Source organism: Callithrix jacchus, chromosome 12 (genome assembly GCF_049354715.1).
Source record: "Callithrix jacchus isolate 240 chromosome 12, calJac240_pri, whole genome shotgun sequence".
NCBI classification, from domain to species: Eukaryota; Metazoa; Chordata; class Mammalia; order Primates; family Cebidae; genus Callithrix; species Callithrix jacchus.
The window spans coordinates 13,085,802-13,113,536 of NC_133513.1; the positions used below are offsets into that span (position 1 = coordinate 13,085,802).

General features: G+C 47.0%; 1 protein-coding gene and 2 pseudogenes across 12 annotated transcripts in view; all 3 read left to right on the forward strand.

Annotated features, from left to right (window-relative positions):
* The window catches only part of LOC144576513 (ATP-binding cassette sub-family C member 6-like), a 134,268-nt pseudogene extending 132,307 nt beyond the window's left edge, over nt 1–1,961 (forward strand). Inside the window, exons 9-11 of the transcript XR_013524602.1 lie at nt 96–578; nt 792–909; nt 1,588–1,961. The product of XR_013524602.1 is annotated as an ATP-binding cassette sub-family C member 6-like (transcript). The remainder of the gene's footprint in view (nt 1–95; nt 579–791; nt 910–1,587) is intronic.
* Nucleotides 1–1,961, forward strand: part of LOC128929239 (ATP-binding cassette sub-family C member 6-like) — a 32,748-nt pseudogene extending 30,787 nt beyond the window's left edge. The window contains exons 10-12 of the transcript XR_013524603.1: nt 96–578; nt 792–909; nt 1,588–1,961. The product of XR_013524603.1 is annotated as an ATP-binding cassette sub-family C member 6-like (transcript). The remainder of the gene's footprint in view (nt 1–95; nt 579–791; nt 910–1,587) is intronic.
* The window catches only part of LOC103796577 (uncharacterized), a 196,163-nt gene extending 168,579 nt beyond the window's left edge, over nt 1–27,584 (forward strand). For 2 of the 10 annotated variants that reach the window (XM_078344627.1, XM_078344623.1), the window contains exons 4-10: nt 13,112–13,204; nt 15,056–15,160; nt 15,322–15,450; nt 17,428–17,489; nt 18,010–18,176; nt 19,616–19,686; nt 21,430–27,583. In XM_078344627.1, the coding sequence (XP_078200753.1) occupies nt 13,112–13,204; nt 15,056–15,160; nt 15,322–15,450; nt 17,428–17,489; nt 18,010–18,176; nt 19,616–19,686; nt 21,430–22,212 (1,410 nt within the window). In that variant the 3' untranslated portion in view covers nt 22,213–27,583. Of the gene's footprint in view, nt 1–9,582; nt 10,168–13,108; nt 13,782–15,055; nt 15,161–15,321; nt 15,451–17,427; nt 17,490–18,009; nt 18,177–19,612; nt 19,687–21,429 lie in introns of those variants that run through there. The other 8 variants (XM_078344628.1, XM_078344622.1, XM_078344624.1 and 5 more) reach the window with 8 other exon arrangements.
* The last annotated feature ends 151 nt before the right edge of the window (nt 27,585–27,735 follow it).

Sequence of the window (27,735 nt, forward strand, 5' to 3'; positions counted from 1 at the left end):
AGGTGAGGGGTGAGGTACTACTCAGCCAACATACAGAACCGTGAGAAAGAATAAGTTGTTAAAGACACTAAGCTTTGGCTTTTTGTTTTATGCAGCAGCAGATACCTACAGTGAAAACGGATGTTACTGGTGCTGCAATAGCAAAACTGGAAACGTGGCCTTAGCTGTGGGGCCCAGGTAGTGCGGACGCTGTTAGGTGGAGACTGACAAGGCAGTGAGGAGGAGACCTCTGCTGGGGGCTGGAGAAAGGGTGACGTCGCTTCATGAGAGAGAGCACAAACTAGCAAGCATGTGTTCACTTGAAAACTAGAAAACATGCTTAACAAATGTGGAGCTGGCTAAAATTTCCAGGCAAAATGCTGAGAGAGTCAGCAGAGTTTTGTTTTGTTTTCTTTCAAAAAAAAATTTTATGTAATTAGTTAAAGGAAATAATACAGACGTCCCTTATGCCCCTTTCCCCAGTTTCTTCCAATGGCAACACACTGCAAAACTACATGGCAGTATCACAGCCAGGACACTGAGTGACACATAGAGACGGAAATGGTCTCCATCACTGGAAGCACTCTTCATGCTGCCCGGTAATAGCAAGGCCCATTCCCACTCCCTCTTTAATCAGCAGCAACCACTAACCCATTGTCCATTTCTATAATTGTCCTTTAAAGAATACAAATGAAAATATGCAATATAGGAAACCCTTGGGGATTGGCTTTTTTCACTCAGCATCATTTACTGAAGATTTACAGAGACTGTTGTATCAATAATTTGTTTCTTTTTTTTTTTTTTTGAGACAGAGTTTTGCTCCATAGCCCAGGCTGGAGTACAGTGGTGCGATCTTGGCTCACTGCAACCTCCACTTTCCCAGTTCAAGTGATTCTCCTGCCTCCGCCTCCTGAGTAGCTGGGATTACAGGTGCATGTCGCAACGGCCTGGCTAATAATTGGTTCCTTTTTACTGTTGAGTGCTATTCTATGGTATGGCTGTATCATTATTTGTTTAATCATTTGCCCACTGAATGACACCTGGTTATTTCCAGTCTTTGTCTATTATATAATTACAGCATATTTTTTCATTAATAGCAAAAAGTAGAAACAACCCAAAAATCTATCAACTGATAAACACAAAATATGGTATTTTTGTCAACCCCAGGTAATACAGAGAACACCACAAAGATATTCCTCAAGAAGAGCAACCCCAAGGCACATAATCGTTAGATTCACCAGGATTGAAACGAAGGAGAAAATACTAAGGGCAGCCAGAGAGAAAGGTCAGGTTACCCACAAAGGGAAGCCTATTAGACTTATAGCAGATCTCTCAGCGGAAACCCTACAAGCCAGAAGAGAGTGGTTAAAAGAGAGTTCTTTTAACTCCCAGAAGTTTCCTATCATCCACCTTCTGAAGCCTACTTCAGATAATGGAACACAGTCCTTTTCCATCAGGGCTTGTTCCGTTGCTGATGAGGAACTGCAATCCCCTGTAGAGGGAGAGGGGTTCTGATTTTGGGTATGCTCAGCCTTCTTAGGCTGGTTTTTTCCCTTTATTATAAATTTATCCATCTGTCATCTTTACAATTACCGCCTTTCTAATTAGGTTTCTGAGTCGACGTCCAATTTATTGATTCCCAGTGCTGGGAACTGAGCAACCCACTGCGCCGGCCAAAATAGCAGTGATAAGACTGATGGTGCTCTTCTGCCCGGGAATCTCCGGTCTGGCTTCCTTCTTGAGTCCGCAACAAGCGGCTCTGCCTTCCTGGAGCTCCAAACACCGGTCAGTTGGGGAACCAGTCCCGTTTACTCTGCATGAAGAGCTGCCACGCCGAGGCGCCGGCAAAAGTGCTGTGCCAGCCACAAGAATCGTGCTGGCAACCCATGGGGCCCCTCCACTGGAAATCTGCTGGTATTTTTGTCATAGAGTATTCCAGAAAGTAGACTATTACATGGCAATAAAAGGAAATGGAGTACTGATGCATGCTACGACATGGATGAACTTGAAACATTGTAAGGGAAAGAAGCTAGTCACCAAGGGCCACATATTGTATGATTCCACTTACATGAAATGATTACAGGAGGAAAACCTATAGAGACAGAAAACACATTAGTGGCTGCCTAGCACCATGGGAAAATGATGAGCAGCTGCTAATGGGATTTCTTTTTGGAGGAATGAAAATGTTCTAAAGTTATTGTGGTGAAAGTTGTACAGCTCTGTGACTATATTGAAAACCACTGACTTGTCTACTTTATATGGGCAAATTGCCTGGTATGTGACTATATCTCCATAGAACTGTGATTTTAAAAATCCAACCTGAGAAGCTACTGACCACCTTGCAAGCTTGGGGCTGGGGATGACCTTGCAGTGCTCACAGTGGAACAGCGCTCCAGAAAAGGGGCCATTCAGTTACTTTACACTATCACAGCTCCTTCCAAATCAATCTGGTTTGCATTATTTCTAGGCTGGGAATAGTAAAGACAATCTTTTGAAAAGAAGTTGTTACTTAAATAAGTCTTTCCAAACTTAAAAATTCTTGGCAGTTTGAACAGCTTTCTCTATAAGCAAAGAGATGGCTGCACTTTTAAGTCCCAGGCCTATTGCTCCACACTTAAAAGAATAATCACAGACATGCCAGAAACTCAAAGCAGCACATCTGGCTAAAAAACAAAACAACAAATGCTATTTTAGTTTTTCTTAATGAAAGTTACTAAGAAATTTTAAAGTTCTTTGAAGTTCTGGAAAGCAGCTTAGACCCTACACAAACCAGACAATTGTTAGAGCAACTAGCGAAATTTTCTTCATTTTAAGTTCTAAAAGACATGACTTTTAACTGCTAGCCAGAACTTTATATACAATTGACATGGAAATCAACAGATCTGAAAACCTGAATCAGACATAGATAAAAATGAACAAAAATGGGAGAGAAAAAACCCAAATGAACCCGACATTGAGTAGCACTGGGTAGAACAGATGGCACTGAGTGCACAAATGGAGAATTTAATTATCCCACAAAGCACTAGGATCTTATTCCTATAGAGGCTATTTATTTCATGTGAGCTTCTCTTGAAATATTTGAGACTAGAGTCAAAGATCACTTTTCACACATGAGAGGAAACTGTACTCAGAGGTGTTGAGTGACTTTTGTAAAGTTGCATTGCTCAAATGTCGTATTATAAAATCATAATATGATGCTTATTAGGATTACCATATCATTCAGATTCCCCCATCATCATAATTGACTCCCTCAATTAAATATAAGGAAGAAACCAGGCCTATCACACCATGTTTATGTGTGTATTTTATAAATACCATCCACTGAGAGGAACAGGCTATTAAGAAGGGCTAACACTCTAGTGCTTGTAATAGACATAATGGTCCGTGTACCTACATGCACAGAAAAACAGATGTACAAGTGGGGTAGTTGTATAATGGTGGCTTGCTTGACCTAAATACCAAAGGACAAGTTTTAAGTAACTACGTCATTAAATATTAAAAAGTACCCACTAACGTTTTATCAATACAGTAGTTTCCCTCTTTAACTACAGTTTCAGTTACCTGTGGTTAACAACTGTTCAAAAATAGGTGAGTATAGTACAGTAAGACTTTGAGAGAGAGGGAAAGACCACATTCACATAACTTTATATTTTCATACACACACTCACACACACACACACTCACACACATCTTTACCATCAGTACTTACCAAAACATATAAATAAGATGCATAAAGACGAAGAGTATTAGGAGCTGGGCAGACCAAGAAGCTTAATGAGGTAGACAGATAAATGGTGCAATAAAATATCACAGAACATTCCACACACCTTTGAGCTCCAAACAGAAAGGGACTGCGTGCAAGGTAAGGACTGTTAAATTAGCTCACGTCCATTTGAAAAGGAGACTACGTTGGATATTGATCAGTACCTAGAAAGTCCTGACTCTACCTGACAGATGACTGCCATGTCTTAACTAGAAGCTATTAACAAAATGACATTGACTGTGCTCTGGGTAATAATAAATTATATCTAAGTTTCACTTTTGTTTCTAAAGCTAATTTAGCAGCATATTAAAAGAGTCCAGGGCTTTATTATGAAATAAACCTCAGAAAAAGATTACATTGAGACCAAAAGAGTTAAGACAAGTACAATACCCGACTGAAGGAGTGGTAATAGATATTGGTCTAAGACAGTTACTAAATAGAAACATGTCTAAACTACAAAATCAGTAATTTAATGAAACATTTTAAAGCAATCACAAAATTTCAAGTCCTATGCTCTAATGCAGATGATCTCATTTAATATCCTTCACAACTCTGGCTAGGTGTGGTGGCTCATGCCTGTAATCCCAGCACTTTGGGTGGCCGAGGTGGGGGGGATCACTTGAGGTCAGGAGTTGGAGACCAGCCTGGCCAATATGGTGAAACCCCCTCTCTGCTAAAAATGCAAAAATTAGCTGGGCATAGTGGCACGCATCTGTAACCCTAGCTACTTGGAGGCTGGGGCAGGAGAATCGCTTGAACCCAGGAGGCAGAAGTGGCGGTGAGCCAAGATCATGCCATTGCACACCAGCCTGGGCAACAAGAATGAAACTCCATCTCAAAAGAAAAAGAGAAAGAGAGAAAGAAAAGAAAAAAAAAGAGCCAGTGTCCAGCGTGCAAGAGGAAATTGCTAGAACACTAGTCAGAGAGCTGGTACAGGCCTCCACCTGGTGGACAATCTTGGCATGAATCTCCTACCAGGAAAATAATTGATGTTTTCTTCAGTCTTGTGTCAGATGGAAGAAAGCGTTTTCTTTTTTTCTTTTTTGGTTCTGTCACCAGGCTGGAGTGCAGTGGCGCATCTAGGCTCACTGCAGCCTCCAACTCCCTGGTTCAAGGAATTCTCCTGCCTCAGCCTCCTGAGTAGCTGGGATTAGTGGCACCCACCACCATGTCCAGCTGATTTTTGTATTTTTAGTAGAGACAGGGTTTCACCATATTGACCAGGATGGTCTCGATCTCCTGACCTCGTGATCTGTCTACCTCGGCCTCCCAAAGTCCTGGGATTTTAGGCTTGAGCCATCATGCCCGGCCTCTTATGTTTTTAAAAACACTTCATTGAAATAAAATTCATATAGCATACATCTTCCCCATTTAAGGCATATGATTCAATGGCTTTAATATATTCACAAATCCTTTCTTTTTGTGTGTAGATACCACAGTTTCTTTGTCTATTCACCTGTTGATGGATACTTAAGTTGATTTCGTCTTTTGGCTGTTGTGAATAGCGCTGCAATAACATGGGAGTGCAGATGTGTGTTTGACATACTGAGTTTCTTTCTCATGGGCATGTCCCAGCAGTGTCACTGCTGAATCACGTGGTAGTTCTATTTTCAGTTTCTTGAGGAACCTCCATGCCTTTTCCATAGCGGTTAGACTGTCTGACATTCCCACCAAGAGTGTCTGAGAGCTTCTGTTTCTCTGTGTCCTTGTCGGCATTTGCTGTTTTCTGACTTTTTGATAGTCGGCATGTTAATGGAGGTGAGATGATATTTTACTGTGGTTTTGATGTGGATTTATGTGATTAGTGAGGTTGAACTTGTTCGCATATACCTGTTGGCCATTTGTATGTCTTCTCTTAGGAAATATCTGAGATGTTTTTTTTTTTGGCCAATGCTGTCGTTTATTGCGTGGAATGGGAGTGTGGGGGTTAGCGGGGCGTGGGGGCCACGGTGGGGGTACTGCTACCTCGGCTGGTCAGTCCATTCTTCATGGTGGCGGGATCCCAGCCTCACCCCTGGCCCGCCTCTGGGTGCTGGTGCTGGAGGGAGCCAGGGTGCTGCTCCTCAGGTCACCAGGGATGCGCATGGACTGGGGCTGACCCGGTTATTGCCTGAGCGCGATGGGGGCAGCTGGGAGTCTGTGGGCCAAGTATTGCACTTATAAAACAATACTCATCGGACCACAGGCCACCTAGAGGGCAGGGGCGGACAGGGCTCAACAGCTGGCTCCTCTGGGCCACTGGGCAGCCCCGTCCCTGTTTTACAGTTAGGGGAACTGAGGCACCGAGGTGAAGGGAGCCCCTTGCATGTGAGGTCGCAGCCGGGGACAGGGGCAATGGGGGTGGGTAGAGGGCGATGAATGGGGACAGCCAGGGGCTCGAAGGGGCTGTCCCACTGCCCAGCTGTTCAGTCCAACTAAGGCTGGCATATGTCTGGTCTATGGCTTCTGGGTGGGCTGGCTGCCAGGGCAGTGCAGTGTCAGGGCTTTGGTCTGGATGACGAGCTGGATGACAGCCTCATCCCCGCCCACCTGGCCCTACAGGGCTGTTGGCGAGGGTCACAAGTTGGACAAGAGGCACGAGCCCACAAAGTCCTGGGGGTCCAGGCTGCTGCCACATGCCTGGTGAGACCGAGTCCCTTCAGTTCCTGCTGGGTGCAGAGGCCCAGGCAGCAAGCATGGGCCCTAGGCCTGGCATGGAGCTTCTGACTGGACTGGAGGAGGCCATGGGGCCAGGCATGCCATGGCTCTTGTCCATATGGAATTATTTGGGATTTTTGTTTTTGAGTTTTTTTTTTTTTTAAATCACTCTGTCACCTAGGCTGGAGTTCAGTGGCACAATCTCGGCTCACTGCAACCTTCACCTCCCAGGTTCAAGTGATTCTCTTGCCTCAGCCTCCCTAGTAGCTGGGGATTACAGGCACTTGCCACCATCCCTGGCTAATGATTTATATTTAAGTAGACACACGGTTTCACTATGTTGGTCGGTTTGGTCTAGAACTCCTGACCTCAAGTGAGCTGCTCGCCTTGGCCTCCCAAAGTGCTGAGACTATAGGCACGAGCTCCTGCTCCTAGTTCACTCTGTTTCTATTTAATTTTAATGTTTTAAGATTTGTTTTCTGTGAGGAAGCTTTTTAGCTTGATGTAATACTATTTATCACTTTTTGCTTTCGTTGCCTGTACTTTTGATGTCTTACTCAAAAAATCTTTGCCTAGGCCAGTGTTCTAAAGCATTTCCCCAGTGTTTTCTTCTAGTAGTTTCGTAGTTTCCTTTTCTGTTTTTCTTTAAGACAGAGGCTCACTCTGTTGCCCAGGCTGAAGTGCAGTGGCACGATCTCATCTCACTGCAACCTCCACCCCTCCAGGTTCAAGCGATTCTTCTGTCTCAGCTCCCTGAGTAGTTGGAATTACAGGCATGCGCCACCACGCCCGTCACTTTTGTATTTTTAGTAGAGATGGGGTTCTCCGTGTTGGTCACGCTGGTCTCAACTCCCAATCTCAGGGCATCTGCCAGCCTTGGCCTCCCAAGTGCTGGGATTACCGGTGTTAGCCACTGCACCTGGCCTAATTTTTGTATTTTTAGTAGAGACGGGGTTTTATCATGTTGGCCAGGATGGTCTCCAACGCCTGATCTCGGGCCATCCATCTGCCTCAACCTGGGCTGGGATTACAGGCGTGAGCCACCACACCCAGCCTGTAGTTTCTTAAATGTAAGTTTTTAATTAATTTTGATTTGATTTTTATATATGGTGAAGCATAGGGGGCTAGTTTTATTCTTCACATGTAGGTATCTCTCATTTTCCCAGCACCACTTACTCAAGACACCGTCTGTTCCCAAGGTATGTTCTTGGCACCTTGGTGAAGAACAAGTTGGATGTAAATTCATGGATTCATTTCTGGCTTCTCTATTGCGTTCCACTGGCCCATGAAATCCTTCCTTTTTGATATTATGAAGTCCCCATTTTCCCATTTCCATCCTGCCAACCTTGCTGTGTTTGGGCCAAACAGGGCCAGTAGAACCCAGAACTTGATGTGGACTGGTGAGGCCAGAGCCTCGTTAGGCAGCTCAAGAAATCTGCGCTCAGGTCCTTGGTCTGCAGGGAGGACCAAATATCCATCGATGACTCCTCAATACACTGCTAGGGAAACCACAGTGTGAAACAGCTTGAGAAATAGAATCTATGCCAGATCCAACATTTCCTCACACTCACGATTTCATGACTGGGACATTCAAGCAGGAGGGACCAGAAGAGCACCCTCTTCACCTGCATGCCCAGGTCCTCTTTGGGTCATCGAGGGCATGAGGCTGGAAGCAGGGGTGTCTGGGATAGGTGCAGGCTATGGTCAGGGGCAGTGGGGCTGGTGGGCCCTGGGCAGTGGTGATAATGGTAGTGAAAAGTCTAGGGCAGGGCAGAGATCAGGAGGAACAGCACTCCAGCAGGGTTCAGAGACAGGTCAGTAGGGCAGCAGACACAGGAGCAGATGGCCTGGGACTCAGAGGAGCAGCTGGAGTTGGAGGAGAAGGGCCCTGTTTTCCTCCAGTCTTGCTCTGGGCGCTGCAAATAGACTCACTCTCTGAATCTTTGAACCCCTTCCTTCAATCCCAGCATGCACCTTTTTTTTTTTTTTTTTTTTAAATTGAGACAGAGTTCAGAGTTGTCGCTCAGGCCGGAGTGCAATGGCATGATGTCAGCTCGTTGCAACTTCCACCTCCCAAGTTCAAGCAATTATTCTGCCTCAGCTTCCTGAGTAGCTGGGATTAGCGGTGCACACCACCACACCTGGCTAATTTTTGTATTTTTAGTAGAGACAGGGTTTTGCCATGTTGGCCAGGCTGGTCTGGAACTCCCGACCTCAGGTCATCCGCCCACCTCGGCCTCCCACCGTGCCCAGCTGCAGCACGCACCTTCTTAAGGACAGTTTCTTTCTGGATTCTTTTTAAGCTTCTGATTTCTAATCCTTCCTAACTCAGCTCACGCCCCCCACACCCTGCCCTCCATTCTGCCTCACTTTCTCCTTTCCTGATTCCCACCATTTCCCACAATCAGTCCTGGCCTCAGATTCCCGCCCTTCAGGTTCCAGTGTTCCTTGGGTCCTCCCTCTCCCCTGATCATCTCTGATTAGGGGTGGGGGTGTGAGGTGGAATTAAAGCCAGCCTTGATTGGAGTCCTGGGGCTGGATTCTGCACTGTGCTCCGCTGTGTCATTGCACCTTCTCGTTTCTGCTCTTTCTGCTGCTTCATCCTCTTCATGCTCTAACCCCCCCAGCGGATGCTGACCCTGCCCGTGGAGCGCACTCCTTCCCCCCTGCTGCTCCTCCAGCTCCATCTCTCCACCTTCGGCTCCTGGCCTTTCCTGGCCCAGGGGCCCGAGCTCTGAGTTCCAGACCTTTTCCGGGGCACTGTCCTGTTCCTCCTTGTCACCTCAGGGCAGTGGCCGTGGGCTCCTCCTCCAGCTGCTGCGGGCCTGGGCGAGCCGGGTCAGTGTCGCGGCGCCGACAGTGCAGTTCCCGCCCCGGGGTGGCAGCAGCAGGTGCAGTGCCCGCGGCACCCCATGTTGGCTGGTGTGGGCGCCGCCTGGAGGCTGGTGTGGGCGCCCCCGGGAGGTTGCTGTGGCACCGCCTGGAGGCTGGTGTGGGCGCTGCCTGGAGGTTGCTGTGGCGCCCCCTGGAGGTTACTGTGGCGCTCTTTGGTGCCCAGCGCCCAGACTGGGTCTTCCCGGCTGCGTCGCTGCTGCCCCCTACCGGGGTGGCGGGGCCAGGGTTCCACGCGGCTTCATCTTGATTTGCCTTCGCTCCTCCCGGAAGTCAGCGGTGCCGCCCCGGAGGCTGCTGCTGTCCAGGTCGCCATATTCCCCGCGGGACCGGCTGGGCTCTGGCCTCAGGCCGCCCACCCCGCTCCAGCCGCCGCCGCCTCTGCCTCGCAGCTGCGAGAAGAGGAGATGGAGCGACCTCCAGGCACCGGGAGGCCGCGGCTCCCACAGCAACCGGCGGGACTGAGGAGAAAGACGCCGGGAAGCGGAAGGTTCTCGCCGGCCCGAGGGTCGCTTTGGGCTGCACCCCTTGGTTCCTGCCTGCGAGCAGCTGCTGGGACCCTCCCTGCCAAGTTGCTCCCCGAAAAGCTCCAGGGCTCTCGGGTCTGCAGGGAGGGACACTTTCCCCCTCACTGTGAGTCTGCAAACTCGGAGCCGGGCGGACCGCGAGGTCAGGAGATTGAGACCAGCCTGGCTGACGCGGTGAAACCCGCCTCTACTAAAAATGCAAAAACCAGCCAGGCGTGGTGGCACACACCGGTGGTCCCAGCTACTCAGAAGGCTGAGGCCGGAGAATCGCTTGAACCCGGGAAGTGAAGGTTGCAGTGAGCCGAGGTCGCACCACTAAACTTCAGCCTCGGCGACAGAATGAGACTCCGTCTCAAAAAAAAGACACAGGTAAGGATGTGCACTCATAAGACAGTCATCTGTATTCTGCCCTGTGGTTTATGAGCTGTCGTGGCTCTGGAATAGTCTCTATTACATAGACTCTGCCCAAACCAATCCGACCTTTAAAAAAAAAAAATTGAGAGGCAGAGGTAGGGAAAAATTTTTTTACCCCCAAAGACAGGATCTCACTCAGTCGCCCAGGCTGGAGTGCCGTGGCGCTATTACAGCTCGCTGCAGCTTCAGACCTGTGGGATTCCACCTTGGACCTGTCTCTGCCCCCTCAGTAGCTAGGACTTTAGGCATGCCCCACCACACCCGGCTCATTTTTAAAAATTATTTTAAAATTTATTCCATCTCAAAAAAGCAGAATAAATCAAACGGAATGAAAGAGGTAAAGATAATAGTCAATTAAATAAAAAAGGGGCCAGGCACAGTGGTGCATACCTTAGAGGCCAAGCTGGCAGATCGCTTGAGCTCAGAAGTTTGAGACCAGCCTAGGCAACATGGTGAAACCTTATTTCTTTTTCTTTATTTTTTTGAGATGGAGTCTTGCTCTGTCACCCAGGCTGGAGTGCAGTGGTGCGATCTTGGCTCACTGCAACCTCTGTCTCCTGGGTTCAAGCTATTCTCCTGCCTCAGCCTCCTGAGTAGCTGGGATTACAGGCGGGTACCACCATGCCTGGCTAATTTTTGTATTTTTTTTAGTAGAGACAGGGTTTCACTAGTGAAACCTTATTTCTACAAAACAAAAGCCTGGCATTTTGTTACATGTAACTTTATGCTAATACATTTGGCAGCCTAGAGGAAATAGACAAATTCCTTCAAAGACACAAACTATCAAATCTCTCAGGTTACTCAGGAAGAAAGGTAATCTGAATAGCCCTACATCTGTTAAAGAGAGTGAATTTATAGTTTAAAAACCTTCCCACAAGGAAGCGTTATATCTAGATGTCTTTACTGGTGAATTTCGGCAAATATTTAGGGAACAAATAGAAACAATTCTGTGCAAACATTTGCTGAAAAATAAGAACACACTCCAATTCATTTCATTAGGCTAGCGTTATAAAATGTAGTTTAGCAGCCAGGCGAGCTCACGCCTGTAATCCCAGCACTTTGGGAGGGTGAAGCAGGCAGACCATGAGCTCAGGAGATCGAGAGCATCCTGTCTAACATGGTGAAACCCTGCTCTACTAAAAGTACAAAGAATAAGCCAGGTGTGGCAGCATGTCCCTGTAGTCCCAGCTACTCAGGAGGCTGAGGTGGGAGAATTGCTTAAACCTGGCAGGCAGAGGTTGCAGTGAGCCAAGAGCATGCCACTGCACTTCAACCTAGGTGACGGAGCAAGGCTCTGTCTCAAAAAAAAAAAAAAAAAAAAAAAAAAAAATATATATATATATATATATATATATAAACTGTGGCATCTTTTTTAAAATTTAATTTAGCAATTTATGCAAATTGTAAGATGTCATAATCAAGTGAGGTTTGTATCAGGAATGCAAAATTTAATAATCAAAAATACATCTAATTTACAGACTAAAAAAAGAAAAGCCATGTGATTCTTTCCCGGTTGCAGAAAAAGTGTATGATAGAATTAAACATCGTTTTATGATTTTTTTAAAAACCTCATCAAATTGGGAAAGAAGTAAACTTTTTCAACCTGGTAAAGAAAATCTATGAAAAACCCATAGCTAACAGCTAAGATGAGGAACAGGGCAAGGATGCCTGCTGTCACCACTTTTAGTCCACATTTTACTGGCGATCCTAGCAAGTGTAAGGGAAAGGATATACCAGACATGCAGATTGGAAAGGAAGAGATACAGATGTTACAGACAACATTGATTGCAGAAAATCTTAAGGAATCTATATTGAAAAGCTATCAGAATTAATAAGTGGGTTTAGCTAGGTTATAGGCTACATGGACAATATACAAAAATCAGTTTTATTTGTACATACGCATAAACAATTGGAAAATGGGGAAAAATGCCATATATAACAGCATCAAAAAACAGGAACTACTTCAGGCTAAATTTAACACAGTATGTATAAGACCTAGACACTTAAAGTTCACAACATTGCTAAGATAAATAAGATCCAGTTATTTGGGAGACAGTTCTCCAGCTGCACCACCACTCTTACACATTAGTGGGACTTGTCACACCGGTGGGCTTTTCTTGAAGCCACCGCGTGGTCACTGCCCTTTGGATTTGTTTGCGTTTGATGGCAGCTTATATTTAGCCCATTGGAAACTCAGGGTTTCTATTCTTCCTTCTGGGCTTTTCATCTTTTCCCTCCTGGCTGCTGAAGCGATCGTGCCGAACAAGGTGAAAAGTCCACCTTCACAGGCAGTAAGATAATATAGATAAGTGACACCATCACCCTGTTTCAGATGCTAACATGTCTAGGTGTGTTAGGGGTGATTTGAGACCACACAACCTTGTGCCACAAAGTGGAATTCCTGGGCCGGGGGAGGCATTTGATTGCCACGTTATGATCTTCTCAATGAGTGTAAAGGCAGTCTCGTTTCATTTTGGATTCTTTCTTCTGTTGATATCTTATAAGGGGACTTTGAATTTCCAAGCATATAATAATTTTTGGTTAGCTTTTAATCATTGACTTCTAACACAATTCTGTGACCAGAAACCTGCTGTGTGATTAAATTTCTCTGGAATATATTGAGATTTGCTTGATAAACAAAATAAGTCGGGTTAATTTTTGTAAATGTACCTCACATAAAACTAGTGTAGCTCCAACATCCGTTCCTGAGATACAGGATGATGGACGATGGCTGCACGGATGTGATGGAGGTGCTTTACCATTGGGACCTTCCGAATCCTTCTGATGTTTTGTTGCTTAGAATATGAATGGCTGAGAGGGGGCTGTAGAGCCTCCCAATCTGCTTGTGTGTAAGGTTCTTCCTGCCATCCTGCCATCATTTGTTTCTTATATTTTGCAGCCAAGACTGACCATGAGAAACCCTGGAAGCTCAGGAAGGAAGGAGCCACCCAGGAGCAGGGACAGGGAGCTGGCGGGGAAGACCAGAAATCAGGTCTGTGAAGGTTCCAGAGAGGACCTGTCCTTGGGAGTCATGTTTGGGGCTGAGATGGGGGAGGGGCATTGGAGGACACAGGTGCTCCGTGGAATCTCCACTGTGAGGTAGCACGTTCCGGGGCCAGGGATTGGTGGAGAGGGAGTATAAAGCACGAGGGTTGCTTAGGCAGCGCCCAAACAGGAGAAGTTTTGGTGGAAACCAGAGCTCTGGTCTCCGTCTAATTGCTCCTGAGCCTCCGGCTTTCTTACCTGATAGACTTTCTCCCTGACTTGTAGTTGAACCTCCCACTCGCACTTGAAGACTTAGTTTCAACCCAATCCTTTCCTAGACTCCTTTCTCCTCCCCGTCCTCCAGGTGCCCAACATCCCCCATTCCCCTCCCTCCCCTTTCTTCCCACCCCCCTCCCCAAGTCAGATCCTGCCCCATCCCCATCCCCTTCCCTCCCTCAGCCCTAAGCCACCCCCACCTCTGTCCTGGCCGCCTCAGGGCGCCCTGAGAGGACCAGGACATGCGGGTGCCGTGGCTGCTCTTTTGGCTCCTCCTGCTGGGGTTTCCCAGCCATCAATCCACCCCTGTGAGTAGACGCTGGGCCCTCGGGGTTTCTTCCTTGTTATTGGGCTGTCACATGGCATATTACACAGTGCAGGCCTGTAATTTAGCGCTTTGAGGAGTTAAGGTGGGCAGATCACCTGAGTCCAGGAGTTCAAGCCTGGGCATCATAGCCAAACCCCTTCTCTACAAAAGATTCCAAAAATGACTAGTCGGATGCCTACTGCACTCTGGTCTCAAACAAAACCAAAACAAAGTGAAATGTCATTTGAGTTTCGTGTCATCTGGTTTGATGACTTTTAGGAACTTCTGTGTCATTCGTGTTTTCTGCTCTTGGGGGCTGCCTCTAGGGAGTCTGTGTCCAGTCAGTGTGATGGGAGCTGAGAAGCCCATCAAATGGAGAGGAAAGGGCTGCACCTGTGGGAGGTTTGCAATGCGGGAGTCACTGGGAGTGATGTGACCAGGATGTGAGTGAGGACTGTCCTTGGTTTTGTGAAATGTGTTTGGTGCAGATCATTGATTGACCCAAAGGAGAAAGGCTCTTAAAGTCCTTATGTTATTTAAATATAAAGAAATGACAGGCCTGGTGTGGTGGGTCACACCTGTAACTGGGAGGCTGAGGCTGGCGGATCAGTTGAGGTCAGGAGTTTCAGACCAGCCTGACCAACATGGTGAAATGCTGTCTCTACTAAAAATATAAGAATCAGTCAGGTGTGGTGGCAGGTGCCTATAATACCAGCTACTCAGGAGGCTGAGGCAGGAGAATGGTTTCAACCCAGGTGACGGAGGTTGCAGTGAGCCGAGATTGCACCACTGCACTCTAGCCTGGGCGACTGAGTGGGACACTATCTCAAAAAAAAAATTTTTTTTCTTTTTGTAATTTTTGTTTTCGTTTTTGTTTTGATTTTTTTTTTTTTTTTTTTGAGACAAAGTCTCCCTCTCGTCTCCCAGGCTGGAGTGCAATAGTGCAATATTGGCTCACTGCAACCTCTGCCTCCCTGGTTTCAGTGATTCTTCTTCCTCAGCCTCCTGAGTAGCTGGGATTCCAGGCACCCACCACCATACCTGACTATTTTTGTATGTTTGGTAGAGATGAGGTTTCACCATTTTGGCCATGCTGGTCTGGAACTCCTGACCTCAGGTGATCCCCTCGCCTCACTCTCCGAGAGTGCTGGGATTACAGGCATGAGCCACTGCACCTGGCCTTTTTGTGATATTTTTTAGACCATCAGCTATTGTTAGGGTTAGTGTATTTTATGTGTGGCCTAAGGCAAGTTTCCTCCTTTTAATATTGCCCAGGAAGCAAAAAATTTGGATATCCCTGCTTTACGTCAAGAAAAACAAAGACACTGTATCTTTAGAATGCCTAAACACACTACCAGCCATGCAAATAACATGAGACAGGTAACTTTCAATCTTTTTTGAAGCAGTGGAATCCCCTGGTGATATCTGAGGGGTGTCGTTACCTCTTGGAGGAGGTTGATGGTTTCTAAAGATTATTGTTTTTTGCTGAAATATTGTGCATGTCACTGACCTTTTCATGATTTCAACTGTTATTATTCCAGGCCATCAGTTTTCCACCTGATTATCTGTATCCTTGGCATGGCTTTCTTGGCGTTCTGTGGATGCTTTTAACTATTGTGTTTCTGGGAGTTTCTGCCGTTGGCCTTTTCCTCCGAAAAATTACCTTCTGTGTGAGTATACTAACTTCCTGTAGAGATATACTTGTAATCACACATAAGAAGAAATTATTTAAAACAATTCATGGTTCTGGACTTCATTATGAATATTGGGTTTTACCAAAAACATCAGGGAAATGATTTATTAGCATAAGAATTATAAAAATATCTGCCATTTACATCATGAAAATTAAATAGATTGATGTTTGTTGAATAGAATGTCAACAGAGCTTTGGGTCAAAACTAAGTTTTTCTTTTTTTAACCTTTGTGATCTTTATCAGAAATGGAGTATGAAGTTTTGGCACTTTAAATAGGAAATTCTGTCTAAACTTTTCGCTTCATAATTCTATCATATGGCTGGAAGGAAAGCTTTCACTCTCCTCTCTAAAGATTCACTGCAGAAACTGACAACAGACAGCTTAACAGGAGAAGCTGTTTATACAACAGGCAGAAACATGGGAGCCAGCCGAGAAATGAGACTGCAGGAAGGGTCAGATGGTTGGTGCTTAAAGGGCACCCTCTTTTCAGGGGAGATGGAGATGGGGGCAGTTTAGAGGGGGAGTAAGTGATTTTTAGGGGAAATGAAAGAGCCCAAGGAACAAAGTTGGCCTGAGACAAAGTTCCTCTGAGATCATGGGGAAGAGGCGACAAACGGCAGGACGGCGAAGGGCAGAGCTGCCTCTCATGATGCAGAGAAAGCCCCAGAGAGTCTGTTGGAACTGCCCTTCAGAGAATCAATGAAGAGTGTGTCTGGGCAGTGTCATTTCAAATGACATCATCAAAGTGCATGTTCCCGGTTGCAGGTGGAGAGGGATCAGTATGTCCAAAGTCTGTACTTGGTAGGAATTTGGCTGCTAAGTTGTGTCATCATTTGAGCCTTTTTGTCCATTGGGTAGAGTGAGCGCTTTATTTTCTCTTGCCTTTCATGACAGTAAAAACGTGGTTGTCTGGGGGCTGACCCTCCTCCTGAACAATGATCCAAGAAAAAAGCACTAATCCCACAATGCTTTTTATATTAGAGGGAAGAGGAAGTATGTTTTATTTTTACAACCTAGATAATTACCTGCCATTCCGGACTGCCTTTCTTTTTTTTTTTTTTTAAATGGAGTCTCACTCTCTGGCCCAGATTGGAGTGCAGTGACACAATCTCAGGTAGCCTCTGCTTCCTAGGTTCCAGTGAGTCTCCTGCCCCAGCCTCCCAAGTAGCTGGAACTACAGGATGTACCACCATGCCTGGCTAATTTTTGTATTCTTCGTAGAGACAGGATTTCCCCATTTTTTCCAGGCTGGTCTTGAGCTCTAAACTCAGGTGATCCACCTGCCTCAGCCTCCCAAAGTGCTGAGATTACAGTTGCCAGTGACCACGCCCTGCTGCATCTAACAGTCTCTACCCCACTTAGTCCTGAACAGAGAATTGTCAATGTAAGTTGGGGGAAGTTTTCTCTTGTTTTTTGTTTTTTTTTTTTTTAACAATCTGGCTCTGTCACCCAGCCTGGAGTATAATGGTGTGATCTTGACTCACTGCAACCTCTACCTCATGGGTTTAAGTGATTCTCCTGCCTCAGCCCCCAACGAGCGGCTGGAATGACGGGTGGTCACCACCACATGCAGCTAATTTTTGTATTGTTAGTAGGAATGGGGTTTTACCATGTTTGCCAGGCTGGTCTCAAACTCCCAATCTCAAGTGATCCACCGACCTCAGCCTCTAAAAGTGCTGGGATTACAAGCGTGAGCCAGCACGCCTGAAGAGGGGATGTTTTTCAATGTACCACTTCTAATTTTAACTAAATTACCTGTGAGTTAAAATCAGAAAAATCAAATTTTACAAAGAACTTGAAAGATGTTCTTTCAGGCTGGGCATGGTGGATTTTTCAGGTCACCTCTTCTGCAAGAAATGCTCTTGACAACCGGGTAAGTTTTCTTTGTTTGTTTCCTGTGCTTTGGGGCATAGTCGGCCAGATGAGGACGTGGATGTATTTTTCTCCCCACAGCGCTGTGCTCAAGCCTTGGAGAGGGAGACGGCAGAGAGCAAGGCTGCCTACAAGCGGCACAGGTAGGTCATTGTGATGGATTTTTTTTCTTTTTGAGACTGAGTCTCTGTTGCTCAGGCTGGAGTGCAGTGGCAAAATCTCAGCTCACTGCAACCTCTACCTCCCGGGTTCAAGCAATTCTCTGCGTTAGGCTCCCGAGTAGATGGAATTAAAAGCACGTGCCACTCCGCCTGACTTTTTTGTATTTTTAGTAGAGACAGTTTCTCCATGTTGGTCAGGCTGGTCTCAAACTCCCGACCTCAGGTGATCTGCCCACCTCAGCCTCCCAAAGTGCTGGGATTGCAGGCATGAGCCACTGCACTCAGTTGTTATGGTCATTTTTAAGGATTTTTTTTTTTTTTCAAGATGAAGCTTTGACTGAGGCGGGTGGATTACCTGAGGTCAGCAGTTCAAGACCAGCCTGGCCAACATGGTGAAACCCCGTCTCAACAACAACAACAAAAAAAGATAAAGCTTTGAATGTCTAGTAAAGAACGTGGCGTTTTAATTCTTCTTCAAGTCAGTTCTTTCTCTGTCTTCTAGATGGAGAATGAGGAAAAAGAAAAGAGTGCCAGGGAGACACATGAGTGAGGAGCCAGCCCAGAAACGCCTGTGCCTGAAGAACACTTTCTGGCGAGGTGGGAGCTCCCGTGAAGGCAGCCGCTTAGTTTCCGCTGCAGGACCCACACGCCCTGCTTCTCCTTTTGGGGGTGAGGGCTCAGGTGGGGTCATTGTCATGTTTCCTGGAAACAGTTCCAAGCACTTGTGAAGAGAACAGTTGTCCCGCTGGGGGGCACGACCCCATTTTTCTCAGGTACCCTAGCTGAATGGCTCTTGGCTGGACCCGTGTGAATGGTGGAGCTCAGGCCCCTCCACTGACTGTGGACTTTGCCCCCCACTGACGTCTTGGTTACTTTTAACTGTGAAGATGAGCCTACAAGGCAAATGGGCCAGCTCCCCATCCCACCTTGAGTCAGTGTGAAGGCTTTGTTTTTCTTTCCTTAGAGAAAAGTAACAACAATAGGATTTTAGAATGGGAGCTGGAAGTGCTGAGGAGAGCAGAGATTTTCGGGCAATGTCTTCATGGCTCAATAAAGCAGTACCTGAGATCTGCTTTAAGAAAAGAAGCCTTTATTTGCACTTTTTGGAACTTCCTTCGTTCTTTTTGCTCATTTAAATTGTTTATTGTGAACTAGATAACTCCTTTAGTAAGCTAAATTTCTATGTAATCTTACTCCTGTAACATTTGAAGTGTGACCCTCAAACTTTCCGGTTGATTTCTTTCTTTTCTTTCCTTTTCTTTTTGAAAACCTCACTCTGTCACCCAGGCTGAAGTGCAGTGGTGCAGTTTTTGCTCACTGCAACCTCCGCCTCCTAAGTTCAAGCAATTCTCCTGCCTCTGCGTCCCAAGTGGCTGGGATTACATGTGCCTGCCACCATGCCTGACAAATGTTTCTTTTTGTGTTTTTAGTAGAGACAGAGTTTCACCATGTTGGTCAGGCTTGTCTGTAACTCTTGACCTCAAGTGATCTGCCCACCTCAGCCTTCCAAAGTTCCGGGATTAGAAGTGTGAGCCACCTCACCCGACCCCCATTTAATTCCTACAGCACTTACCTTTTCTCATGACTGTTAGTCTCTTTATGTTCATTTCTGTTCATAAATATTGGCAATGCCTGGTGAGATGTGGAGGTTAAATTCACTATGAATCCACGGGATTTTAAATGCCCCGACAGCTGAAGAAAAGGAGCAGTGCCGCTCCTGTCCTGGGCCTGTAGCTGTTCTTCCCATCCACGGCTGTTTCTATTTGAATTTGGAGTCAGTGCTCACATGATGGGTGATTTCCTCTGATGTGTACTGGGAACCCCTGATTTAAAGCTCATTTCCAGCTGGTTAGAGTCCGACTTGTCCACAGCCTGTTGAGAGTTAAGCAAACCCCTGGACCAGGACTCTGCAGTATCTTCCTCAAGGTTCAGGCCCAGAGGGCACCAGGGTCCTCTGATGCATCTGGTCAGTTAACCCTGTGCCTCTGGTAAGGGACCTGAGTGTGGCAAAGAGAGTGAGATGGCAGCAAAAGGCATGGAGGGTTTCTTATTCTGCACAGAACATGCAAACCAGATTTAGCTCCATTTCCTTCTCTTGCCCTTAGCAGATTCAGGACCTCATTCGGTTCCCATGAGGAACAGCAGCTGCGTCCCAAGTGAAATCACAGAGAAGACAAAGGTAAATGCTGGGGTCATTTTCACTCTGCCTGTATCAGGACATTGTAGTCTTTTCCTCCATCGTCCTCTCCTCACCTGTCCTCTGCTCTGTAGGTTCTGCGATACCTTTTCTGTCTGGAATTTTTAGAGCAAAATCTTTCCCATAAGCTTTCTGGCTTCTTCAGTCCCAGCTAGTCATCTTGGGTGGCACCTCCAGAAGCCATAAATGCTTAGGGACTGAGGGCTGAAGGGCTTTTACTGTTCTGTTTTCTGAAATAGCATGAGGAATGCCACTGACCTCCACTCTCGTAGGTCTCATGGCCCAGTGAATGCTGACTGATCTCTGTTACTCAAGGTGTTGTGGGGTCTATTTCTGATTGAAGTGGGGTTTTCTTTTATTTTGTTTGTTTTTATCTATAAGGTAGGTGAGTAACATTTGAAATATCTGCTGTATTCTCAGAAGTGATGAAAGTGAAAACTCATTAATCCAGCATTAATATGTGCTTTGTGCAATTCTGAATGCTCTTCGTCAAGGTCAATTCTGTAGTTCATCACAGTCCCATTCCTGTTGGTAACGGTGTTGTACAAAATCACCTTCACCCCCATTTGGTGGTGCCCCGATCTAACATCTAAGTGTCAGAGTTCTGTATTTGTAGTAAAAAATATGCCTCGATTGTGAGTTAGTGAAAGTGAAAGTAACCTGTTACCCACAGTGACAATTCCCAACCAAGGCCTTCCATGATGCGCAGCTCTGCTGGTTCTCGTGTGGCTTCTGTACCTTCAACAGCTGCCGAGTCCTGAGATGACACGTGATGGGAACTGTACACTAGAAATTAAACACGTTTCTAAAACTTGCCTTTTTCAGAATTTCCACCTCATTTTTCCCTGGACAAAAGTATTATTTCTGTCATAATGCACTTAAAATTTGTATTACCTGGGAGTTAAAAGAAATCTTCTGGCCATGCCTAACTGACTTGTGTATGTGGGATTGCTCTGACAGAAAACCCTCTCCCAGTTTCCCTGCTTCTCTTCAAGAATCCACATTTCCCCAGAGCCATCTGTGCTCATGGGGGGCACCCCCATAGTGAAGAAGACCCTTTGTCGAGAAGGGAATCAGAGGGAAAATGAGAGGGTCCTGCAGGCAGAGCTGGAATAGACTTCCACTCTGCCTCCTGCAAGCTCTGTGACCCTGGGCACGTGTTCTTCTTCCTCGGGGAGGCTCTGTTTACTTAGATTTGGAGCAGGGTGGTCACGCTGACTTGCAGAGTTCTGAGAATCAGAGACAGAACATAAAAGGCCTGGAGAACATTCTCCTAAAAGAAGCTGTAACACATGTGTGGACAATGGGCTCTTCGTGCCTCTCTTACTCACTATTTATCTGATGCCAAGAACATGCTCTGGTGATGGCGGTGAGGGAGGAATGAGGATGGACAGAGACACTCCTGTGTCTGAAACATGCTTCTTCCTTACTGCGCCATGACTCTGTCTTCCTGGGGGCAGGCCCGGAGCCTGCCTACATTTGCAGAGAGATGCAGTGGCATGCGGAGAAAACAGTTTGTCCCAACGACTCTTCTTCACTCCCCAGCTGTCAGTGGTACTTAGTGGAAGGGTGACTTCATGACACTGATGCTGCTGTTTTGAAACCTGGAGGATGGAAAGGTGCAAAAAACTATCAGCAGCAACATAAGTTGCAGCCTGTGTTGTTGGTGGTGGTTCTGTCTGTCAAATTAATACATGTCAAAACACTTCCTCCTTCTGCCCGCAGGTTAACATGGCTGCAGCACAGCGTCATCACTGCTCAGCATTGCCCTGCTCACCCTACCTCATGGCTGACCCTTCAGGACCACTGATGGCTTGCCCGTCACCTCCTCCATTTGGGTGTCGCCTGGGAGCTCCACCATTCCCATCAGCTAAAGGTGTTCTGGGACCTCTGACAACTCCTCGACTCCAGTGTCCACTAGGACCTCTGCGAGCTTCGTCAGATGATGAGTTTTCGAGACCACAGACACCTACACCCGCATGTCTTCTGGCTGCTTTACCACCTTCTTCAGCCAATGATTTTCTGAGCTTATACACAATTCCACCTGAGTGTCTATGCACGCCTCTGCCACCTTCGTCAGATGATGAGTTTTCGAGACCACAGACACCTACACCCAAATGTCTTCTGGCAGCTTTTCCACCTTCTTCAGCCAATGATTTTCTGAGCCCATACACAATTCCACCTGAGTGTCTATGCACACCGCTGCCACCTTCGTCAGATGATGAGTTTTCGAGACCACATACACCTACACCCAAATGTCTTCTGGCAGCTTTTCCACCTTCTTCAGCCAATGATTTTCTGAGCCCATACACAATTCCACCTGAGTGTCTATGCACACAGCTGCCAGCTTCGTCAGATGATGAGTTCTCGAGACCACAGACACCTACACCTGAATGTCTTCTGGCAGCTTTACCACCTTCTTCAGCCAATGATTTTCTCGGCTTATACACAATTCCACCTGAGTGTCTATGCACACCGCTGCCACTGTCTACAGATGATGATCTTTGAAAACCACAGACAGCACCACTCAAGTGTCTTCTGGCACCTGTTCCACCTCTCCAGATGATAATCTTTGGAGACCACAGACACCACCACTCAAGTGTCTTCTGGCACCTGTACCACCTTCTCCAGATGATAATCTTTGGAGACCACAGACACCACCACTCAAGTGTCTTCTGGCACCTGTTCCACCTCTCCAGATGATATTTCAAGAACATAGACACCACCGCTTGAGTGCCTTCCGGTATCTATACCACCTTCTCCAGATGATCATCTTTGAAAACCACAGGCACCACCACTCAAGTGTCTCGGCCACCTGTACCACCTTCTCCAGATGATCATCTTTGGAGACCACAGACACCACCACTCAAGTGTCTTCTGCCACCTGTACCACCTTCTCCAGATGATAATCTTTGAAAACCACAGACACCACCACTCAAGTGTCTTCTGGCACCTCTTCCACCTCTCCAGATGATATTTCAAGAACACAGACACCACAACTTGAGTGCCTTCCGGCATCTATACCACCTTCTCCGGATGATAATCTTTGAAAACCACAGACACCACCACTCAAGTGTCTTCTGGCACCTGTTCCACCTTCTCCAGATTATAATCTTTGAAAACCACAGACACCATCACTCAAGTGTCTTCTGCCACCTATACCACCTCTCCAGATGATGATACTTCAAGAACACAGACACCACCACTTGAGTGCCTTCCAGCACCTATACCACCTTCTCCAGATGATCATCTTTGAAAACCACAGACACCACCACTCAAGTGTCTTCTGGCAACTCTACCACCTTCTCCAGATGATCATCTTTGGAGACCACAGACACCACCACTCAAGTGTCTTCTGGCATCTCTACCACCTTCTCCGAATGATCATCTTCGGAGACCACAGACACCACCACTCAAGTGTCTTCTGGCATCTCTACCACCTTCTCCAGATGATCATCTTTGAAAACCAGACACCACCACTCAAGTGTCTACTGGCAACTCTACCACCTTCTCCAGATGATCATCTTTGGAGACCACAGACACCACCACTCAAGTGTCTTCTGGCATCTCTACCACCTTCTCCGAATGATCATCTTCGGAGACCACAGACACCACCACTCAAGTGTCTTCTGGCATCTCTACCACCTTCTCCAGATGATCATCTTTGGAGACCACAGACGCACCACTCAAGTGTCTTCTGGCAACTCTACCACCTTCTCTGAATGATCATCTTTGGAGACCACAGACGCCACCACTCAAGTGTCTTCTGGCAACTCTACCACCTTCTCTGAATGATCATCTTTGGAGACCACAGACGCCACCACTCAAGTGTCTTCTGGCATCTCTACCACCTTCTCCAGATGATCATCTTTGGAGACCACAGACACCACCACTCAAGTGTCTTCTGGCATCTCTACCACCTTCTCCAGATGATCATCTTTGGAGACCACAGACACCACCACTCAAGTGTCTTCTGGCATCTCTACCACCTTCTCCAGATGATAATCTTTGGAGACCACAGACACCACCACTCAAGTGTCTTCTGGCATCTCTACCACCTTCTCCAGATGATAATTTTTGGAGACCACAGACGCCACCACTCAAGTGTCTTCTGGCATCTCTACCACCTTCTCCAGATGATAATTTTTGGAGACCACAGACGCCACCACTCAAGTGTCTTCTGGCATCTCTACCACCTTCTCCAGATGATAATTTTTGGAGACCACAGACGCCACCACTCAAGTGTCTTCTGGCATCTCTACCACCTCCTCCGGTTGATAATCTTTGGAGACCACAGACATCACCACTCAAGTGTCTTCTGGCATCTCTACCACCCTCTCCCGATGATCATCTTTGGAGACCACAGACGCCACCACTCAAGTGTCTTCTGGCATCTCTTCCACCTCCTCCGTTTGATAATCTTTGGATACCACAGACACCACCACTCAAGTGTCTTCTGGCATCTCTACCACCTTCTCCAGATGATAATTTTTGGAGACCACAGATGCCACCACTCAAGTGTCTTCTGGCATCTCTACCACCTTCTCCAGATGATAATTTTTGGAAACCACAGACGCCACCACTCAAGTGTCTTCTGGCATCTCTACCACCTCCTCCGGTTGATAATCTTTGGAGACCACAGACACCACCACTCAAGTGTCTTCTGGCATCTCTACCACCCTCTCCCGATGATCATCTTTGGAGACCACAGACGCCACCACTCAAGTGTCTTCTGGCATCTCTACCACCTCCTCCGGTTGATAATCTTTGGATACCACAGACACCACCACTCAAGTGTCTTCTGGCATCTCTACCACCTCCTCCGGTTGATAATCTTTGGATACCACAGACACCACCACTCAAGTGTCTTCTGGCAACTCTACCACCTTCTCTGAATGATCATCTTTGGAGACCACAGACACCACCACTCAAGTGTCTTCTGGCATTTCTACCACCTTCTCCAGATGATCATCTTTGGAGACCACAGAAACCACCACTCAAGTATCTTCTGGCATCTCTACCACCTTCTCCAGATAATCATCTTTGGAGACCACAGACACCACCACTCAAGTGTCTTCTGGCATCTCTACCACCTTCTCCAGATGATAATTTTTGGAGACCACAGACACCACCACTCAAGTGTCTTCTGGCATCTCTACCACCTTCTCCAGATGATAATTTTTGGAGACCACAGACGCCACCATTCAAGTGTCTTCTGGCATCTCTGCCATCTTCTCCAGATGATCATCTTTGGAGACCACAGACACCACCACTCAAGTGTCTTCTGGCATCTCTGCCACCTTCTCTAAATGATCATCTTTGAAAATTACAGACGCCACCACTCAAGTGCCTTCTGGCATCTCTACCACCTCCTCTGTTTGATAATCTTTGGAGACCACAGACACCACGACTCAAGTGTCTTCTGGCATCTCTACCACCTTTTTTAGATGATCATCTTTGAAAACCACAGACGCCACCACTCGAGTATCTTCTGATACCTCTACCATCATCTCCAGCTGATTATTTTCTGAGACGACACACAGCTTCCATCCATTGTCTTCTGGGACCTCAACCACTTTCTCCAACTGAAAATTTTTGAGATTACAAGTAGCTCCACCATTTGAGTGTCCCCTTGGACCTCAGCTACGTATTTCAATAGAGTGTCTTCTGGTATCTCTTCACCTTCTTGATGATCTTCTGAGACCACAGACACCTCCACCTGAGTGTACTCTAGTTCCTCTCCCACCATCTTCAGCTGAAGATTTCCTAAGAAAATCTTCACCCACACACCTCAACGTGAGTGTCCTCTGGTATCTCTACCACTCTCCAGCTGAAGATGTTCTGAGGCCTCACACACCACCACTTGAGTGTTCTCTGATACCTCTGCCATCATCTCAAGCTGAAGACTTTCTGAGCCCCACACTCCTCCACCCGAGTGGAATCTGTTACCTTTACCATCTTCTACAGCTAATGACTTTCTGGCAGACCACAGGCAGCTCCACCACTTGAGCATTTTCTGGAACCTCAACTTCCTATTTCAGTCATGTGTCCTCTGGGACTTCAACCACCTACTTCACTCGAATGTCCTGTGCCACCTCAACCATCTTCTCCAAGTGAAGGTTCTCTGAGACCACAGTCACCTCCTTCAGTCAAGTGCTCTCTGGTATCTCCACCATCTTCTCCAGCTGGTGATCTTCTGAAACCACAGACACCTCCAGCAATTGAGTGTCCTCTGAGACTTCCTTTATGTCTTCCAACTATTTGTTTTGTGGGACCTCTAGCACCTCCTCCAGCTGCACCTCCTATGGGACTTTATCTACCTCATCCAGGTGTCTGTCCTGAGGTACCTCAACCACCTCATCCATCTAGTCTGTCATGTGGGACCCCATCCACCTCATCCACCTGTGTATCCTGGAGGACCCCATGCACCTCATCCACCTGTCTATCCTGGGGGACCCCATCCACCCCATCCAGATGTCTGTCCTGGGGGAACCCATCCATCTCATCCACCTGTCTGTCCTGGAGGACCCCATCCACCTCATCCATCTGTCTGTCCTGGAGGACCCCATCCACTTCATCCAGGTGTCTTTCCTGGAGGGCTTCATCTACCTCATCAGTCTATCTGTCCTGGGGGACCCCATCCACCTCATCCATCTCTCTGTCCTGGGGGGCCCCATCCACCTCATCCAGCTCTCTTTCCTGGGGGACCCCATCCACCTCATCCGTCTCTCTGTCCTCGGGGACCCCATCCACCTCATCCATCTCTCTGTCCTGGGGGGCCCCATCCACCTCATCCAGCTCTCTTTCCTGGGGGACTTCATCTTCTTCCTCCAGCAGTGTGGCCTCTGGGACCTCAGCCTACTGTTCCATTTAGTGGCCACTGGTACCTCGGCCACCTTCTCTACCTTGGTGGCCTCCCTTAGCTATCACCTTCACGTGAGTCTCCTCTAGGACCTAAAGAATCTCCTCATGACCTCTCAGCCCTCAGACACCTCCTTCCTAGGTTTTCTCTCGTACTTCGACCACCTCCTTCACTTGGCTGACCTGCTGTCTCAACCGACACTCAACCTTCACCTGACTGTCCCCTCGGACTTCACCCCCTCCTCTAGTCATGCGGCCTCTGAGACCTCAACCAACACCTCTAAATGCACCACTTGATGTGTTGATTTGAATGGTATAAAGTAATTTGTAAAAAAATTCATCTCTTCTTTTTTGAGTGAATAGAAAGAAACGGCACAGATGGTCCTGCAGGGCTTTGCAGTACAAGGTGACACTGGCTGAGATCCTGGTCACTTTTCTCAGGTTTCTGAGAGTACACAGTCGGTTGCAGTATTTCCTCATCATGAGTTTAGTAGCAGGTATCTTTTGTAGATAAAGACACATTTTGTGTTTTTTGTGGGGACAGTCTCACTGTGTCACCCAGGCTGGAGTGCAGTGGTGCAATCCTGGCTCAGTGTAACCTCTGTCTCCAGGGTTCAGGTGATCCTCCCATCTTAGCCTTCAGAGCAGCAGCTGGGACTACAGTCACGCACCGCCACATTTGGCTTCTTTTTATTTTTTAAATTTTGAGATGAAGTCTCACTCTGTAGCCAGGCTGCAGTGCAGTGGCACCATCTTGGCTGACTGCAACCTCTGCCTCTTAGGTTCAAGCAGTTCTCCTGCCTCTGCCTCCCAAGTAGCTGGGGCCACAGGTGCATGTCCCCATGCCCAACTAATTTTTTGTTTTAATAGCGACAGCGTTTCACCATGTTGGCCAGGACATTCTTGATCTACTGATCTCTTGATGTGCTCGCCTTGCCCTCTGAAAGTGCTGGGATTACACACATGAGCCACAGTGCCCAGCCTTTCTTTTTTTTTTTTTTCTTTTTTTTGAGATGGAATCTTGCTTTGCCACCAGGCTGGAGTGCAATGGTGCGATCTCAGATCTCAGCTCACTGCAGTCTCTGCCTCCCGGGTTCAAGTGATTCTTCTGCCTCAGCCTCCTGAGTAGCTGAGACTACAGGTGCATACCATCACACCTGGCTAATTTTT